This window comes from Pochonia chlamydosporia (genome assembly GCF_001653235.2).
Source record: "Pochonia chlamydosporia 170 chromosome Unknown PCv3seq00009, whole genome shotgun sequence".
NCBI lineage: Eukaryota > Fungi > Ascomycota > Sordariomycetes > Hypocreales > Clavicipitaceae > Pochonia > Pochonia chlamydosporia.
In genome coordinates, this window is record NW_019154044.1 from 528,992 (window position 1) to 547,539 (window position 18,548).

General features: G+C 45.7%; 6 protein-coding genes across 6 annotated transcripts; 4 read left to right on the forward strand and 2 right to left on the reverse strand.

Annotated features, from left to right (window-relative positions):
• Window positions 1-84: 84 nt before the first annotated feature.
• VFPPC_10696 (guanine nucleotide-binding protein alpha-3 subunit) lies at window positions 85-3,074 on the forward strand (the record flags this gene model as incomplete). Its single annotated transcript, XM_018289017.1, has 3 exons — window positions 85-614; window positions 672-2,447; window positions 2,498-3,074. The coding sequence occupies 3 exons, from the start codon at window positions 85-87 to the stop codon at window positions 3,072-3,074; spliced, it is 2,883 nt and encodes a 960-aa protein (XP_018138182.1).
• Window positions 3,075-4,530: 1,456 nt separating this feature from the next.
• On the forward strand, window positions 4,531-5,325 carry VFPPC_10697 (hypothetical protein; the record flags this gene model as incomplete). The annotated part of the gene is made up of 1 exon (XM_018289018.1): window positions 4,531-5,325. The coding sequence occupies one exon, from the start codon at window positions 4,531-4,533 to the stop codon at window positions 5,323-5,325; it is 795 nt and encodes a 264-aa protein (XP_018138183.1).
• A 1,788-nt stretch (window positions 5,326-7,113) lies between these two features.
• On the reverse strand, window positions 7,114-7,663 carry VFPPC_18232 (hypothetical protein; the record flags this gene model as incomplete). Its single annotated transcript, XM_022429875.1, has 2 exons — window positions 7,114-7,505; window positions 7,621-7,663. 2 exons carry the CDS (start codon window positions 7,661-7,663, stop codon window positions 7,114-7,116), a joined length of 435 nt encoding a protein of 144 aa, XP_022285108.1.
• A 1,591-nt stretch (window positions 7,664-9,254) lies between these two features.
• VFPPC_10698 (dynamin family protein) lies at window positions 9,255-11,586 on the forward strand (the record flags this gene model as incomplete). The annotated part of the gene is made up of 3 exons (XM_018289019.1): window positions 9,255-11,189; window positions 11,253-11,493; window positions 11,543-11,586. The coding sequence occupies 3 exons, from the start codon at window positions 9,255-9,257 to the stop codon at window positions 11,584-11,586; spliced, it is 2,220 nt and encodes a 739-aa protein (XP_018138184.1).
• Window positions 11,587-14,540: 2,954 nt separating this feature from the next.
• Window positions 14,541-15,598, reverse strand: VFPPC_10699 (hypothetical protein; the record flags this gene model as incomplete). Its single annotated transcript, XM_022428726.1, has 4 exons — window positions 14,541-14,544; window positions 14,619-14,866; window positions 14,918-15,183; window positions 15,241-15,598. The coding sequence occupies 4 exons, from the start codon at window positions 15,596-15,598 to the stop codon at window positions 14,541-14,543; spliced, it is 876 nt and encodes a 291-aa protein (XP_022284073.1).
• Window positions 15,599-16,015: 417 nt separating this feature from the next.
• VFPPC_10700 (type specific antigen domain-containing protein) lies at window positions 16,016-16,897 on the forward strand (the record flags this gene model as incomplete). Its single annotated transcript, XM_018289021.1, has 3 exons — window positions 16,016-16,353; window positions 16,452-16,835; window positions 16,876-16,897. The coding sequence occupies 3 exons, from the start codon at window positions 16,016-16,018 to the stop codon at window positions 16,895-16,897; spliced, it is 744 nt and encodes a 247-aa protein (XP_018138186.1).
• Between the last annotated feature and the right edge of the window lie 1,651 nt (window positions 16,898-18,548).

Here is an 18,548-nt window from a genome sequence, read left to right on the forward strand (position 1 = left end):
GAGGAGACAACATGTCCAGCCTTGACAATTATTGCTTTTTGTGAAGCGTCAACCTCGCTCAAGCCTGGTAAACATCTAATACTAATGGCCACCGAACAGAGGAACGCAGACATCCTGCGATTATACCGTTTGCTGCTTTACTTTCCTTGCAGCAAGTTTCCCGTCGACCTCTTTGTGCGAGCATGCCAACCCAAATTCGCTTGGTGCCCGACTGGGGAGGTCATCCTAAAGAGCCCCGAGGAAGACGCCGTGCCCACGTGGCTCCTGAGCGTCTATAATACCAATACAGCATTTTTCCATGGCCATTCTACTAGTTTACTCGGAAATTTAATTCGTCGTACGCAGGATAGGGGAATTTGGCATCTCGAGCGAGTTGTCGCTTTCAATTCTGGCGTTCCTCTAATAGAGAGGCTCAAAGTGGAAGATGACGAGGCCATGATCAGAGATTGGGTTTCGGTCCTCATCCATGCGTTCCCTTCTCATAACATGGAGATCATTGGAGAAGAACTGGTGTCTCGACTAGTAAGCTTTGCGATAGAATCAGTTCTGCCACTGCTCTCAACCTTGTCCGACCTCCAGCTGAAAAACTCTGTCCTGCCAGAACTTCAAGGGAAGTAAGTTGCTCATCAGTTAGATTAAAGTACCGCCCTTCTCTGACCTAATTTTTCCAGGAAGATTCCATTTTTGTTCTCTATTTTCGAATTTCTTTACCAGTCTTTTAGTTTTCTTGGATATCGCCATCCTTCTATTCCTGCCTACCTCCCAAAGCGACTGGTAACTCTCGCTGGGTCGGATATACCCGATGATTGCAAGGTCTACTGCAAAACACTAATTGAGGTCCTGGAAATTACTGCACAACCGTGCCCGGCCGTATCATCTTTTGATTTTTTGTCACAAGGCATAGATCCATTGGATGAAAGAAATAACGCGACCGTGGGAGGGGTGCTAAACCTTATGACCTCCGCCGGGTCACCACTCGCCGGCCGTAGTTCAACGGTTCTTATGGATGCTCTCGGGAATGCAGCCTCACGGTGGCGACCGCTGTCTCAGGAATCCATTTCTACGATGGAATACCTCGTTTCCCTTAGCTTGGGTAAAAGTCCGCCATCGGTTCCTCCCAGATTGACTGCGATAAACGCTGCTGACGTGGGTGCTTTGAGTGGACTCCTGCTTGCGAGATCGCGGCGTTATAATGACGCGACAAAGGTACTGGAGAAAGCCGCAAAAGATGTCCAATTAGACTACGGTATTACTTCGATGCAATATGGTATCGTCGTCGCTGAGATGGCGAATTGCTACAATATGCTTCGGAAAGAGAGTCTGGCAGAGACATGGGTCAGGGCAACTCTGGAGGCTTCGACGCCCTCTGGGGAATTCTTGGACCGTCCAGACCAGTTCTACCTACTGCTCGCCTTGGCTGACTCATTCATAGGGAGAGGCAAGTATCATGAGGCACTGCCTTTGCTTCAAGGTCTGTTGGAAAACCCTCATGCCTCTGATACCATTCGCATGATCAGCGCATTGCGTCTTGCGAAAAGCCATCGGAGGGTTCATCAAGATGCAATGGCATTTGAACCAAATAAGCCCTTAACAGTCGTCCTTCCTCTATTCAACAGAGTTCCAGACCAACTTCAAATGGAGTATCTCGAAGAGTTGGCTTGCAACCTCTCCGCTCAGAGTGGGATTTCGACAAAGATGTCTCGAAATTCGCAAGAGACTATTCAGCTTGTCAACAGAATGCTTAAAGATCACCTAGCCCAGTCGACTACCGAAAGCCCAGGGCTTTTATGGTACAGGCAGGCTCGACAACAGTCTCTTGACGACCCCATTGAGTCTAGGATGATGGCTCTGACCAAACCCGCCGACGAACTGGAGGCTGCTGAAAGATCCCGACAGAAGTCCGCGCCAGAAACCGTTAGTATACACAAGTCGACGGTCTCATCTCAACAGCTCAGCATACCTGTCATGCATGTTGGCTTTCAACAACAAAGGGGTCTCCTCTCTCAAGAGGCAAAAGAGCGATCTCGTGCCATTGACAGTACAATTGCACAAGAGAGGAGACTCCGAAGGGGTGATTACAACGTTCTGGTAATGGGATCTAGGTCCAGGTCTGAGGTTGTGAATCGATTGAAAATCGTCGACGGGGGCGACTTCTCGAATGACGAGCTGGAAAACTACCGTTCTGACGTGTTTAGCACTATCGTCAATAGAGCGAAGAGCATAGTTCGTGCTCTGGAACTATTGGATATCGCTCCTGTCAGTGTGACAAATCAGAAGTACATTGAACTCATAGCTGAGTACAGGCTGGATCTCAATATTGCGCTGCCGCTGAGCCAAGACTTTTGTGATGCACTGTGCGCTGTTTGGTCCGATGGATGTATAGAAAACCTCAAGACGCGACAGACTGATCTGGACCTTGGGGACACTCTTGGAGACACCACAGAATAGTACGTCTCAACATCCTTTCTCTGATTTGGATTCTTCTTACCAGCCGTAGCCTTTTCAGTGCGATCCACCGAATTTCGTCCGCTGGTTATCTCCCAAACGAAATGGATGTGTCACTTGTCAGAGCAAGTACAAACAGGGGTATATCCGAAACTTGGCTTCAACATCGTAGTCTTCGGGTAAAGTTAATTGATATTGGTAACCAAATCAGTCAAATGGAAAAATGGCTACACCAATTTGACACAATTCCTCTTATTCTCTTTGTTGTGGATCTGGACACATACGATGAGCTAGAGACATCTTTGCGGCTGTTTGACTCAATTGTTAACTCCCGTTGGTTAATGAGATCGTCTGTGACTTTGTTCTTGAACAAAACGGACATTTTGAAACAAAACCTGAAAACCTCACCCCTTGAGATATATTTTACGGACTATAGGGACAATACCGGTGGCGACGATTTTAAGAGCGCAAAGAAGTACATTGAAAAGCGCTTCCTGGAGGCCAATCGAGCCAACCATGACATGTATATACATGTTGTTCAAGACAGAGACTTTTCAAACCTTCAGGCTTTGTTTAAAATGGTTTCCCATCAAATAATACAGCAGAATCTGGAAACTGGTCAGATTTAACGTACATAAATGCACGATATCATAAATAACATCTAGCTGGGAGCAATACGAGCATTATATTGAAGAAATGAGGCTTGCTTTCTCCTATCTAGATATGCGAGACGCTAGCGATACGTAAGCGAATTGCTTCTGCACCTACACCTAGATAGTGGTGATTCCATCACGCTCCTTACAGATAGGGCAATCACCAATTATTCAATTCTCCCTCTCGGTCTAACCAAATGCTTATGTGCACTTATTATTCGTCTCACAAATAGACAGGACCTTTAATCTCGAAAGATTCCACAGCAGACTTGTACTCTTCTTTTGTACTCATATTTGCCCCCCATATTGTTACCTAATGTAGCCTCCGCCTCACAACCCCATGTTTGCAAACTTTGTACGCCTCGTTCGCGTCGGTGTGCTGGTTTCCGCTTCCCAAGTTACCTATGCAAACACCCGGCTAACGGTAAACTCACTAGACGCCACGCCAGCTCTCGGTTCCTTGTCCTCCAAAAATAAACACCACAACCTCTGTTTCTAGAGGCACACTCCTCTACTCATAGACGAATAGCAACCCCAGAGAAGAGCCTGACGGAATCCAGATTTGTCATGCGGCTATGGTCGTATGTAAATGTTGTTACTGTAATTCTGATATATATGTAGGTGAAATAGAAAATATAGATAACCTCCATGGTCGAGCCGCTGGCAGATATCTGAGCTTCTGTCTGTCATACAAGCGTGGTATTTAACGCCTTTCCTTCTAGCTAGTTCGCCTAATTTCCCACCGTTTAGCCTTAAGACAGAATTTGACTTGACAAAGCATACCCATTCCTGATTTTGAGATTAAAATCGCAGCGATATACCTGCTGATGAAGACGGTGCCTTGGTTGTTAACTCGATGTGTAGACGCCAAGGCACTTGTGTATGGTTGACTGACCATGTGAAGCAGCACGTACAGAGCGAGCAAGTCAGCTCCAAGCTCGTAATCTTTAGTTCGCATATAAATATGCAAGGCGGCTGGGACACGGGACGGGTTACTGAGTTTGCCGACGGCCAACCAATTCAACCAGCCTTTTAGCCATCCACCCAACAGTTTGCCTTGTCAACTTTGCTAGCTACCAGGCACTCCCCGGGGTACCATGCAGCTTGACAGCCTTGTCATTGACCTTGTACTTGGCGATGGACAACCAGGCAACCCTCGCGGCCCGGCCGTGGGTGGAGGGACGGAGGCCCAGACTGCCCTGAGACGAGCCCAACGCTTCAGGGCCACTTGCCTTGGCTAATTACAATGACGCAAAATGAGTGGCTGGATACTGATTATGCAGGTCGTCCAACGGCCGAGAGAAGAATTTCGAGGGGCCAGATATGATAAATCGGCTGGGTGAATGTCCGAAATAACAACCAATTCTGTTCTCCTAACGTTAAAGTTCTGGAGCAAAACGCGCTTTAGAGCTGATAATAGTCGGCCTTTAAGATGCCTCCACTGCATACAAAACGCGGCGATGCATCATTGCCAAGTCGAATTCGGGATCTCTTTCGCAAAAGGCAGACCGTCGGACATCATGAACAGGATATACAGGAAATTTTGAAACGGGACCGCGACAATCTACTCAAGGAAATTGAGAGAATATTGGACGGTCAAAGGGCATTAGAGACGCTTACATCGCTAAGCCAGCTGAATATTGCCAGCACTTATCGCTCTGCCTCAACACAGACGGAGATGCCTGAAGAATTATCTACATCTGCAACACTAGTGCTTGAGGATACCGCAAAGGCAGGTCCCAGATATACATCTTCATCAACACAAGTTGATCTAGAAGTCGTTAAGAGAAAGCCATTTGCTATCATCACTCAGATTGCCAGATCAAGCCAGGGATCGAGCCCAGAGTCAAGCCCGGAACCACCAAGTTCAAGATCAAGCTACTCTCCAAGAAGTGTCAGTCCGATATCAAATCCGTCTAGAAAATCGCATAAAGAGAACTCCAGTTCCAGCAAGCTAGTCAAGAATTCTGGTCATATTCCCATACCTATTGGCGAAATGAGAAGATTCCCGTCATCTTCATCCCAAAGTATCCCGAATACCCCACCGCGCGGGACGGCAGACAACGGCACAATACGCCGGAAGTGGCACAGTATTGACAATGAAACTGGCGTGATATGGGCATGGCGGACATCCAGAATACCTTGGAAGGGGGGGAAAACGATTCTAGTCCGTCTTCCACCTCATAGTTTTGGAGAAAACCTGCCACGGATTAAGCGTCAGAGCTAATCATGATGGCTGAGCAATGGAAACGCACAGGTGTATCGAGTGTTGAAAGATATGCGAGGGCAAGCTTTAACCTTTCAATACAACGCCCTTGTTGCTTCTACCTAGCTATTTGTTTATTACTATGCATTCTGTTCGTTAATCTGCGAGCTCTTACTTCCTGTTCTCCTGTTCTTTTCCTCATTAGCTTTAGATACTCGTCTATAATCGCCTAGCTAGTTGTCAAATACTCGCTTGGACTGATGCATGTCGTAAGGCAGAAATATTACCTCGATTATGTTATCAGTTGGTCATACGCCGTTGTAAGCTCTTTGTAGGTTCGTCATCTTCCATCCTGAGAGCTTCTGATCTCTGTATTTGGTCTTTTTGCATTCTTCGGCTAATGTCCCTTACGAAGTCATTTACCTTCTGGACATTACGTCCTATTATCCGTTGTGCCTTGGTAGACGGAGGAGACTTCTGTAGCGGGAGTACATCTGACTTCCGAGGGCAAGTTAGGTCGCTCCTCAGGCTAAACCTTAACCTCGCCTTTCCTAGTGGGTGAGAGCGGTGGGCAAGAGCCTTGTCCTAGATCTTTAGTTAAAGCGGTTTCCCACTTTCTCATTTAGATTAGGTCCTTGCCATTCTCATTCTTGTTGTCCTTGTTGGGCATACTAGCAGTCTCGCGCTGTGGATAAGGTGGGTGGGAAACTATAAATCAGCAACGCCGATAAATCCACTAATAGTCACCATTTTCCAGATATTATAGGGCTAGCAATTTGTCTTATTTGCTTTTGCTGTACCTGCTACCTTCTTGCGCTATTTAAAGTTGTTTAATAAAGCGTCGTATTATCTTGCTATCTATAACCTAATATAAGTTAACTATACGCTATAGCAACTACCATGCTAGCACTAAGACTATACTGTGCTGGCACCGTACTAGAGTCTACCATAGTGCCTTAATGACCTTAAAATCTGTGACGGTTACGAGTTACTACACCGTAACGCACACCCTGTGTCAGGGAAGGTCGTCAAATAAGCAGAGTGAAGGACAAAGGGAGTAATCCTGTATTCATAGCGAGATAGCAGATATCTAGCAGTCCGAATGGTGACGGTCTTAATCTCTAACCCCCTTAAATCTAAAGAGCTCTTCTCTCTTCCTTTTATACCAGAAGCGCGGTAGCAGTGTAGTGTCTGCTATCCGCAGTTGGCCTCTCTTTAGGATAGCTCCGGACAACTAACCTCCTATAACTATTACTAAATAACCTGCTCTCTGGCTAGTATAACTCTCTCCCTCTATCTATAGTGTTAGATAAGAAAGGGGAGAGGCTCTAGGCAATTAAAAAGATACTAGACTTAAAACGCATAAAGAGTAAGAGCTTCTAATACTATATACTATAAAGAGGTTTTAGTTATAAGGAAGCAATATAGAAACCCTTATATAATGTTAGTAATGCCTATATAGTAATTAAAGAGTTTAAGAAACACTATAAAAATAAACCTAGACCTATAAGATAAAAAATTTAAAGTGCTTAGCGCTAGGCAAGATAGAGTATAGAGGAAATAAGACGTGATAGAATAAAGACAATTAGAGTAAGGGAGTAAGACAAGACTATATATAAGGGAATAGCTCTACTTTTAGATCTAGATAGGTTAAGTTAGAGCTTCTAAAGAAAGCTCTTACTCTCCTTATGAAATTACTTAATCTATGTCGCACTTAACCTTGCTTGTGCCTTGTACCGTTACAAGTGCTAGAGTCTAATTGTTTATTCTCCTGCTTGGTAGCAAGTTAAACTTGTTTGGCCCCGTCCTTCAGGGAACTAATAGGCCAGCCAGGCCGCCGGGAAAGAGCAGTCGGTCGATGTGCGTTTGGTGAGTAGGCCATGTGATTTTGGCAATCTGGCTTGAAAGCCCTGAGAACTTGGTCGTAGAATTTTCTGTACTTGCAATGGTGCCAAGATGTTTTTGAAAACTGTCAATCGTAGTAATCAACACGTCTAGATTTGGTAGTATGTCCCGAGCCACCAGGGCAGTGCAACCTGGGAATGGGCATGTCCAGAATCGAGAAGCTTGTGCTTGTAGATTTGAACAGTCAAAAACCTGGGAGAGGCTATTAAAGTCGTTATTATCAGCGTCAAAAGAGTTGGTCGTATTGAAACAAGTAAAGGAATACAATACAGAGGGATGATAACTTGGAGGCTGGTCTGACTTGAAGTTACTCTTACGCCGGTTACACCAAGAACTTAGACATTAACGTTCATTTCTAAAACGCAGGTACTACAGCAATAGATTTCAAATCAAATGGATAAATGAAAAAGCCGGAAGAGGCTGGGGAGGGCGCAGTTACAGGGAGCTTATGCATGTTGGTCACACGCTGTGTGCGGTTGGAACATCGCAGCGGCAGGGGTTTCGGCGTCCGCAAAGTTCCCAGCGCTCAGGAATGCTACGTTGAACTGGCCTAATATGAAATCTTGCAATTATTTTAATGAATAACTTTAAACGACAGAATTTGTCTAAAACAATCTTATGTTCGGTACAGCAAAGTCGAGTTGATGTTATATCGATTATAGCAGTCATAGGTCTATGTAGCGTGTATATGTGGAAGCGATCGGGTTAAACATTCTGATACGCGGAAAACAATGAGGCGTCAAGCCTAGTCCACTTCTACTTTCAGCTCCGTGAGAACTCCCCTGCAATTTGAATCCTCCACAGAGGAGTCTTGGTAGGGGTGGGCAGCGGATCTGTACGTTAATGCTTATCAAGTGGTTCTTCAGCGCGGGAGCAGCCGTGGTCAAGAGACGTTCAAAGTTGTCACTAGGTAGTACCGCTCCACTTGGATGCGTCCGTGGCTGCGAGTGATTAATCCGTCTGGTGCCATCAAGGCGCGACATCTGAGCTTTTGTCACCCTGGTCACCTCAGGTCCGTTCTCTAACCGCCGGCATCATTGTCCGCCGGCCGTGCCGCGCATGGTGGTTAGCTTCTGCTCCAAATGTCTGATGATGATGACATTCCGTGAACCGGGGTGTAAGGGGCAAGGCTGGTCGACGACTCCAAAACTGGCCGCTGGACATGGTCAGGCCTAGAACATCGGACGTCCCGATTGCTGCCTGGAGAGTCAAGGGACAAAGTCATCTGCTAAATGCGGACGTTGCAATGAACTTGACCTGCATGTGTGGACATGGGACAAAACCAGAGCAAATCAGCCCTTGACTTGGCACTTTGCAGCACCATGTGCATGTAAAGCCTTGAAGTTCGCCGGCGCTAAATGGAGGCGGTAGTGGATTCTGCCTCATTAAGTCAAGAGACGGCACTTTTGTTGCTGTTGGTGTGACGGTGAGGTCTATAAATGGCAAAAGCGGGTAGAATCCCGGACCAGAAGAAGTCGAATGAGGAGTCGAAGTACTAGTTGAAACTGGCCCAGGTGCCAATAGTTGACTGCCTTCATCATAATTCATACAACCTGACACCACAGCGGCAGATATTCTATGCATGTTGGTCCAAATTAGGAAGATGAGGCGTAGAAAATGGTCATCAGGAACTCAGAGAGCAGCCATAGTCGCTTCGGTTTCAGGCAGATTGGGAGAAGATTGACTTGATTTTCAGCCTTCCCTTCATTACCCCGGCGTGGAGGACATTTAGGATAATTCCTGCTTGTGTGATGGGAGAACCAACGTTGTTTTGTAACCAGGCCTAGGGCTAACAGAGAGGGTTTTGACAGCGGAACCAAGGCATGGTACAAATGATTGTGGTCAGGGGTTTCCCACCAGACTGCATTAGACGGCCAACCAACAAATTTGTTGCAGGAATTGTTGCGTACGGAGCTAAATATAGTTCATCTCTCCTACGGTGACGGCAGTTTAGAGATTTCGCGCTGTATACATATAAAAGCATGTTGCGCGATGGCCTCGCAAAAAATCTCACGGGCCTTGACATTTCAACCCCTCCAGCCAATATGACTGCGACAAAAGTTACATCCTATGCCGCTGGGCTCGACACTCCTGAACTTCAAAAGCTGACAGCAAAACATACGCAGCTCCTTGACACTGTTGACACCTTGAGAGGTAATAATCTTGGGAAATATGTTGAAATACCACAGATTGTTGTTGTTGGTGATCAATCATCAGGAAAGAGCTCGGTGCTTTCCGCCATCTCGCAAGTCCAATTTCCTGCTAGGGGCAACATTTGCACACGTTTTGCTACAGAGCTCTCTCTACGAGTTGCCGATGAGCCAAAGCTGGAAGCAACCATACGAGCCCACGAGGATGAAACTGAGGATATCAAAGAACATCTTGGCGCATTTAAAATAACCCAAACTGAGTTCGACAAATTGCCAGAAATAATTGAGGCTGCTTCCAAGCATATGCACATCGCAGAAGGCCAGAATTTCTACTCGCGACATACCTTGAGCATCAAAATTTCTGGCCCAAGCGTTCCGCAGCTAACTCTTGTCGATCTTCCCGGGTTTTATACCTTTGGTCGCGATAACCAACCAATCGAATTTGCTGAGGTCGTAAAAGAGCTGGCGAAGGAATACATGGAAAACAAGAATAGCATTATCCTCGCAGTAATCGCTGCGTCTTACACCACGGCAAACCAGCGAATCCTCGAGCTAATAAAGCAGTCGGACTTTTCTGAACGAGCACTTGGAATTATAACGAAGCCGGACCTCATGCCTCGTGGTGGTGACTCTGAGGCCGAAATTCTCGATCTCCTCAAAAATCGTGGCTCGACCTTTATGAGGTACGGGTGGCATGTTCTTCGTAATATTGGCGAAGGAGAAGCTATGGACTTTGAAGAACGGGATGCACAAGAAGAAGTCTACTTTGCGCAAAAGCTATGGAGGAACATTCCGCAGAATGATAGAGGAATTGCGACACTTCGCAAAAAGCTATGTGATGTGCTCCTTATGCACATCGCCGAGAAGCTTCCACTGGTTGCCAAACGAATTGACGAACTCGTGGAACAATATGATCACAAGGTTACCGAACTCCCAGAAGCGCGGGATGAAATTAATGGATGCCAGCGGTACCTACTTCGCCTGACGGAAAAGTTTGCTCAAATCACACGCCAGGTCACCGGTGCAACTAGCATGACGTTTGACTTTGACATTGCAGCGCAAGGGGATCTAACGGAAGCGGCGTCCGCGTCCATGGAAAAAAGGAACCTACGAGCGCGAGTTCGAGATATGAATAAAGATTTCGTAATGGCCATGTTATTATGTGGATCTAAACATATTGTCCAATGGCGGGATCCTCAGGATGCCTCTGCATGGATCCAACCTGTGACTGGAGATGTCCAGAGCCGGATTGTTCAGAGATACGGGTTGTCGCCATCTATTCAAATTACCCAGGAAGAGTTTGAAAAGTATGTGGACCGACTGGCAACCCTAATAAGAGCCAACGAGCTCCCAGATGATGCAACAGCGAAACTCGTAATGCCAATATTTTTTGAGCAGTCTCAGCCATGGGGAGCTCTTGCTAATCGCCATGCGGACATGGTCTTGGAAGAGACTCAGACCGTGGTGGGAGACATCTTGAAAAGCATTACCGAAAATGACGAGTCAACCCGCGCTAATATTACTGACACCTTCATCAAGCCGTTTTTTACAAAAAGGCGCAAGGCGCTTTATAAGAAAATACAGGAGCTTCTTCCGCTTCAACATGCATCACGATATCCCGTGGCGGTCGAATTACTCTATCAGTATAAATTAAGCAAACGGCAAGAAAAACGTCGTAAAAGGCTAGAGCTAAAGCAGATGGAACAACAAGACACCAGCATACAAATCCCATCACAAGCAAATAATCCTCAGGCTGTCAAACATATCACCACTGTTCCGGAGGCGGGTCGTACGACCAGTGTACTTGACGGAATGATGGTGTATTATAACGTAAGAACCATGTACGCAATCACAGTGGAATCAAGATGCTAATAACTTCTCTTTACCCTCCAGATGACTGTACAAACGTTTGTGACGAATGTCGTTATGCTGGCAATCGAGAATGAGCTTATGGTACAGATCCCTGGCATTTTCACAATGGATAAGGTAATCCGGGAACTGGGCACCGCTGGCCAAATAGAATTAGTCAGAGAATCTAGTCAGTCAAAGATACAACGGGAGAAGTTGGCTTGCGATCTCGAAAATCTCAAAAGGGGTAAAGAGCTGTGCAACCAATGGATCAAGGATAACAAGAGTAAGTCCCCAGGTGCAAGCCTAAGCAGAAACATTGACCCTGTGCTTAGACGCTCGCACATGTTCATTTGAAATCCAGGATTTGGCAGACTAACAATTCTTTTAGGTTCAGTCCCAATTAGTCGCCCAACGAGGACATCTTTGCCCAACGGAGGGAGCAATTCGACTTCTCAGGAAGAAACAAATGGGCCATCTCATGCTGTGGATGAGGTGGATGGAGTACTATAATTCAGCAACGCCGATAAATCCACTGATAGTTACCATTCTCTAGATATCGCATGGCTAGCAATTTATCTTATTTGCTTTAGCTATACTAGCGACCACCTTACGCTATTTAAAGTTATTTAATAAAGCGTCTATCTATCTTGCTATCTATAACCTAATATAAGTTAACTGTGCGCTATAGCAATAACTACAATTTACAGTTGTATCAATATTAGCTTGGACAGAGGATTCCTGCACTGGCGTTACCATACTTGTCGGGGTTAAATGGCAGTTGGAACTGAACCTGTGACAGCAATTGTGCGGATGGTTTATGACAGTATGAAATGTATTAGGCCAATTTCCAAGTTTTTTGTGGTCATCCACAAACAAAGGCCCAGCCTCCATAGCTAGCTGCAATAACTTCCGCGCTAAAACAAAGAGCTTCACGGGATCCCGTATATTCTGGTAGGCATGGTCGTATGTGAAAGACTAAGAAGCAAATTAGCCCATGTACAAGCCCAGGAACAAGTTGCGATTCGGCTTGACGAGCACGTACCTGGCGCGGGCGTCTTGGACCACGCCGAAAAATCACAGGCGGCAGGTGGAAAGCCTGTCACCTGGATTTTCATGCGGCTGTGGTCGTATGTATTAGATAGCAGGGCAGAATGAAATTATAAGCCCACTGCTATCTTTTGCCCGAGAAACTGCAAAAATTTAAAAATTTAAAAAAAAAAAAAAAAAAAAAAAAAAAAAAAAACCAAGATATACTTTGTACAATACCGAATATTGCGTATTTATTACCAACTAAAGCAATGTTTGCAAGTACCATGCATTATGCTCGTTACAGCTATTATATTGTACGAGAGAAAGTGTTTTGTTGTGCCAGCCTGTGCTGGCTCCTCCCGTTGTCTACGACAAGTTTCCATGCGATAACCGTCCGATACGGCGGCAAACTGTAGTGGTCCAACTCTCTTTCCTCGGTCCTCTATGCTAAAAATCGAGAATCTTCTGCTTATATAATTAGGTGTTCAAATCATAAGAGGGTCTTTGTAGAGGTAACAAGATGCTGCGTCTAAAGCATTTGCTATATTAAAGCAAGTAAAGGAACAGACAGAAAACAGACGGACGATAAGTTAGAAGTGAAGTCCTGGGTCCTGGTGTAACGAACTTAATTCACAGTAATAGATAAATAGCTAGGCAGGAGCAACAGAGGCGTTATATTCAAGACTGAAACTTGCCCTCGCATTTCTAGACGTGCGCCGCGCTGGCATCTGTGCGCCTTTACACCTGGACTGCAATCAAGCTGAAGCGAGACGGTATTTACCTCCATATCTAACGTAGTTAGATCACAAAACTCAGCAGATAAACGAGAAAAAGCCTAATAATACTCAGCGCGGGTAGTCACAGGAAGCACATGCATGTTGGTCACAATATGTACATGAATGGGACAAGGGATTGTCGCCGGAGTTTGGGGTGTCCCTACTGTCCCTATGTTTCCACTGGACCACATTAATTGAGTCTTAACTTTAAGTCTCTTCAGGCAAAAGAACTACTCTAGCCACTCCAGGACTGCTGAGCTGGCAGCACGGTGCGCCTACCAGCCATTCTGGACAAGGTTAAACAACTGCATGACAACCTTGCTTTAGCTTTCCGTGTGTTAGTTTAGCTGGAACAAGAACAAGAATGGACAATATTTCCCCATCACGGCCAACTGTCCGAAATTAACCCATGAAAGCATACATGATATCCCACAGTCGCAAAGTCCCACACAAGGCTGTATCGAAAGCGTGCGGCGATGAGTTACCCTTCCCTGTACTCCGTATAGCGAAATCTAATTAAACCCTGGCGGGTATGGTGGTACCTTATCCTGGTTGTGGTAGGGAGTAATCGTATATATGTATTTGATTGCACAAAGGCCAAGAATTTCCAGGTATAAGGCCGGCACTGGGTGTTAGCGCCTTCCTCCGTTTCGGACTTGCCAACGTCGACGTCTTCCATTTTCAACCGATTAAGACGAAAGAAGATTTCTCCGAAAAGTTAGCTTATTGTCCTCTGAATATTGAGAACTTTACCTCCCCGTTTTTTGGCAATAACATCTAAAACTAGAAACCCATAAGCCCGAAAGAAAAGCTTGGCGGGATCCCGTATGTTCTGGTAGGTACGAAAACGCCTCTGTTTTGGTTATGGTTTTTGGTGTGTCTGTCTTAGGCTAACAAAATAATAATTCTCTTAATTTTGTCTCCTTATTGCGTGGCGTTTATCCTTGCATTATTCTTAATCTAACGTTAGTGTTTTACCTATGTTGGTGGCTAGAGATCTATTAAGAATGCAAAAGGCTGCTCTTTTTTCTTACATGGCAGCAAGCAAGCTGAACGTTTAGTTGCTACAATCGGTAGAAAACAGGTGGGTTAGTTTAATAGCGGCTTGTTATAACAGTGAGATAGAAAGACACTAATTAATAAAACTAGATAGTTTTAAGCTTATAGCAGCTGTCAAGTCGACAAAGGAATTAATGTAAACGGTGAAACTACATATGGTGTTGACGTATGAGCTCATGAAGTAGCTAGGACAAGTCAGGTCAGGTATTTAATTCACTATACACGCGCTGTATAGGCCACTACGCTATAAAACATTATTACTCATAAGAAAAGACGTGAAATGCAAGGAAGACCAGCTGACGTATCCTAATGCTACTAGACCAAAAAGGATACAGCATTGTAAGCTGCCACAGGACTTACGCTGCACTGCGCATATATATCTAGGAATGACTCGATGACTACATGCGTACCTGTACCTTAAAACTCCAATCATTCTACCCCGTACTTGTCGTACTCCCGATAAACACTACCTCTACTGCGGCAAAACTATATGCTTAGTCAGGTATCAGTTAATATTAACAGGCGCACTAAAGTAGTGACTTACGCGGCAGTTGCGGAGAATATCTCTACTTTTTTGGCGGTTGTGAACAGTGCAATTGCTGTGGAAAAGACAGCAGTAAATACTATAACTAGTCCAATCCTAATAATCATGCGATTGACGAAGTAAAGGACAAGAATCGCCAAGGTGGGTAGTGTTGAGGAAATTATGGCCCCAATAATATTACTGATTCGTGAGATCCTCTCATCGGAATACTGTCGGGCTTCGCTCCCAAGGGCATGAGAGGTATGCGACTTGAATATGGTTAGTGGAGGAACAAGTTCGCGAAGTGGGAAATTTGGTACCTTGGTCTGTCTGTGGCCCCATATGTTATGGTAGATATCAAGAAGACGGCCACCCAAGAAAGACGTAAATGCGTCATCCTCAAGGCGGCGAGGGAAAAGGGTAATGAACTCGCCCATGTCGGTCCCCTGCCACACTTTGGCTTCCTCACCCATAAGAAAGCTCTTACCGCCATTGGGTCTATTTAGCCAATCTCGCAGATTGCATAACTCCCGACTACTCGGATTATCTGAGCCTTTTAATTGTACCGCAAGTGCCAAAGCCGAGTCTAGCAACTGCAAGTCAGTAACTGCTAAAATGGTATTGTCGAAATATTATGTCCTACTATACTCCTGAAGCTTGCCCCCAATTCTAATTAACAGATCAAGTTGTTCAGAGTCTCCATCTTCCTCATTGTCACGCATGGAGCGGAAATCTTTCGAATAGGTCCTGCGAATCTGATCGTGCGATTCAGCGTCCTCCACACGTATTTGTTGTAGTTCATGTTCCATCTCTTGAATTTCCGCTTGCAGGCGTAACAGGTTGAGCAAGTTGAGTTCCGTAAAGCGGCGAAATATTGCAGTATCAGGATACGAACCCATAAGCTTAGCCAATGTAGGGTATCCATCCCTTGCCTCGTTGTCGTTTTCAGGTGGCGGCGCGCTGCACGAGGAAAACTCCGGCTGAGCAACAGGGTGGTCCATGGTATCAATCCTCTTAGTAAGGCTTTAGTTTGTGATGAATTTAGATTGCAGGAGAACTATTTGCAAGAGACGGTGGCCGTTCTTGAAAATAGGGTATAACAGATTTTCCTTTTCGCAGGAGTTCTGTCTGTCCAGAGACGTGGTCGCAATACAAATCATCCTCAGAGGGTCTACAGCCTCATTATTTAGCTGCGGCTGATGTACATATCCAACATTAAGCCACAGCGCCTACCGCCTTGGTCTCATTGGTGCTGTCTCACTAAATTGAGAAGCGGTTGGGCAGGCATTTGGCGTCCGCCCAAACAAGGGCTTTCCCATTCTCTTTTGCCTCGAAGACTACCCTCGAGAACCTTTCCCCGATCTCAAGTCTTAACGATCAAATAACCAGTCACTGCCGTTCATCGTGAAAAATGAAACATGGATCCACTATCTTTGACTGCCGGCGTTATCAACATAGTGGATTCTTCTCGTCGCACTCTTCAAGCCCTATCATCGTCAAGTTCCTGGCAGGGTGAACGGGCCTCACTCGTTCAACTGGAGACGCAGATATGTATCCAAATTCTTGATGAAATGGGACAAATTGCTCTTTCATACACATCCTCTATTCCCGAGAGCGCCTCACTCTGCTTACGGCTCTGTCAACGGCATCTTCAAGTTTTGGACAAGCATCTTACCGACTTAAAAAAAGCTCCACGCAAACTATTACCAGTCACGGAGTTGGAGAAGACCTTGAAAGACTTCAGACGTTCTGTTAAGCTTCTCAGAGATATCATCATGGAGTAAGGGCTGCCTCGCACCAATGGCGATTATCTTTTAGTGGCTTCCATTAACTCATGTTGTGATTTTCTCGCAGCTCTCTTACTCAACACCTTGTGAAGGAATACCGTCATGCGATCCGCGGAATAAATGTTGGAGATATGTATATCAATAATTCGATTGATACGACGCTTGACGTTGAAGCTACCAAAGAACATGTCCGGCCTGTTATGGATCAGCTAGGTAAAATGCTCGCGGAGGGTGTCAACTGTTCAACGCTCTACATTAATAACTCATTCATGGACCGAATCGACCTCGAGAGCAACAAGCCAGAGGAGGTGCTGAATCAGCTAAGGCAGGCTGTGAGAAATGTGTCTAACAATGCGGACACTATGCAAAGCGAACCTGATCCGTTTGAGTTCCAAGCAAAAATACTATCTTCAGACGGAGACTCTAGTGAGCCTATATCAATATGTGCGAAGCTCGATACTCAAAGCGGCGAAAACTGGATGTCAAGTCAGATCGTCTCCCGCGTTGGGTTAGAGAATAAAATCGTTCGGTTCGAGGACGACGCTCCATTGTACCTAGGCTTCGGGGGCGGAAGGTTCCATCCTGTTGGAACCGTCGAGATTATGTGGACAAGAAATTCTACCAAATCCTGGAATACCAAGTTCTTGGTCAATTCTCAGGCCCCATTTGACATGATACTCGGCAAAAAGTTTATTATAGACGAAGGTCTCTTTGTCTTTGGGGAGCCAGTCTTAGCGACGAGGTTGGCTCCTTTATCTAGAGGTATGATTCCCATAGCTGAATTGCCTAGCACTTGCTGACACAGCGAAGACGACTACCGCCGAATGGAGGAGAGTATCCGGGAGAGAGGCGCACATAATACGGAATTGTCAATGACTCGAGAAGCCAGGGACGCCGCGGCTCGCCAGAAACGGCGTGAGAAAAAGGCTGCCTCTAGGATGAGCCGTTCATCAACGCCCGGATGGAGAACACCCTCAGCTCGACCGCCCGCGCCATCTGTGCAGTTAGATTCAGAAGACCCAGGCGCAAGTATTTCAGGGACGCAATCTGACCTAATGGCATCAGCGTCTGTGTCTCCTGAGGAATTGCTTCAAATATCTCCAAATCCTCAATTGAATCAAGAAACGTCCTAGATGCAGCCAGTGTTTTGGAGTGGTCGAAGCTATCTCGGCTTAGTACCGGCCAACTTCAATCAGATAGTAACTGCAGCTTGAGACGAGTAAGGGAGAAACATCAGATGAGAAGGCTCTGGATGGCAAAAGTCTCTGGAGGACCCATAGCATCGCAAAGGCAGCATCGAGTCGAAGAGGTCTGGCTCGGTTTAACAGCGAAAAAAGCTTAGTCTACCATATCCAGCCATATTTCAACTCTGAGTCTCTAGGTCAGCGGCGTTACCAGGCTCAAGAAGGCGGCAATCTAAACTTACAAGACGAGTAATTCTATTGTCTACATGTAATTCTAAGAGTATTGCGTAGTAGGCAAAGACACAAGACTAAAAGCAGGTACAAGCTTGGGCAGTTAGTTTAATTAACACTGGCATTATGCCATACTCTCCTCTGGGAAGGCCAGCAATCACGACGTAATGGCTGCCCAATCTTGACGAACTGTAACTTAGTTAATTAATGCCTTTGTGAAGGATTAGCGTGGGTTGTATCATGTCGACCCGCTGTGATGGCACGAAAGTCACATGCAGCCATTTGCGAACTGAACAAGCCTTATCCCTATAGGTAAGTAGCCAGGGGAAAATGCTCCTAGGCGTGGTTGTAACTCGTAGTTAGGTCTGGTAGTGTTCCGCGGGTGGTCACGGCAACATCCATTGTCCAACTTGGTGACATTAAATACGGCTGCAAACCGTAATCCTCCACACCAACCCTCAGTTCTCTGTCCTCCAAAAATGAACACCACACCCTCTATTTTCGGAGGTACGCTCCTCTATATCTGGAAGCATTAAAACCACAGAGAAGAGCTTAACGGGATCGAGATTTTTTATGCGGCTGTGGTCGTATGTGACAGCGATACTGCTAATTTGCTATTTGTTTACTGCTCAAAATCAAGTAGCCAGTTACCCTACACCTAGGCAGATCTTCCTGGGCCTTTTGTCCACAGTTCAACGAATGCAGATGGGAAGTAATTTTTGTTTCTATTTCAAAAACAATTTCTTCAA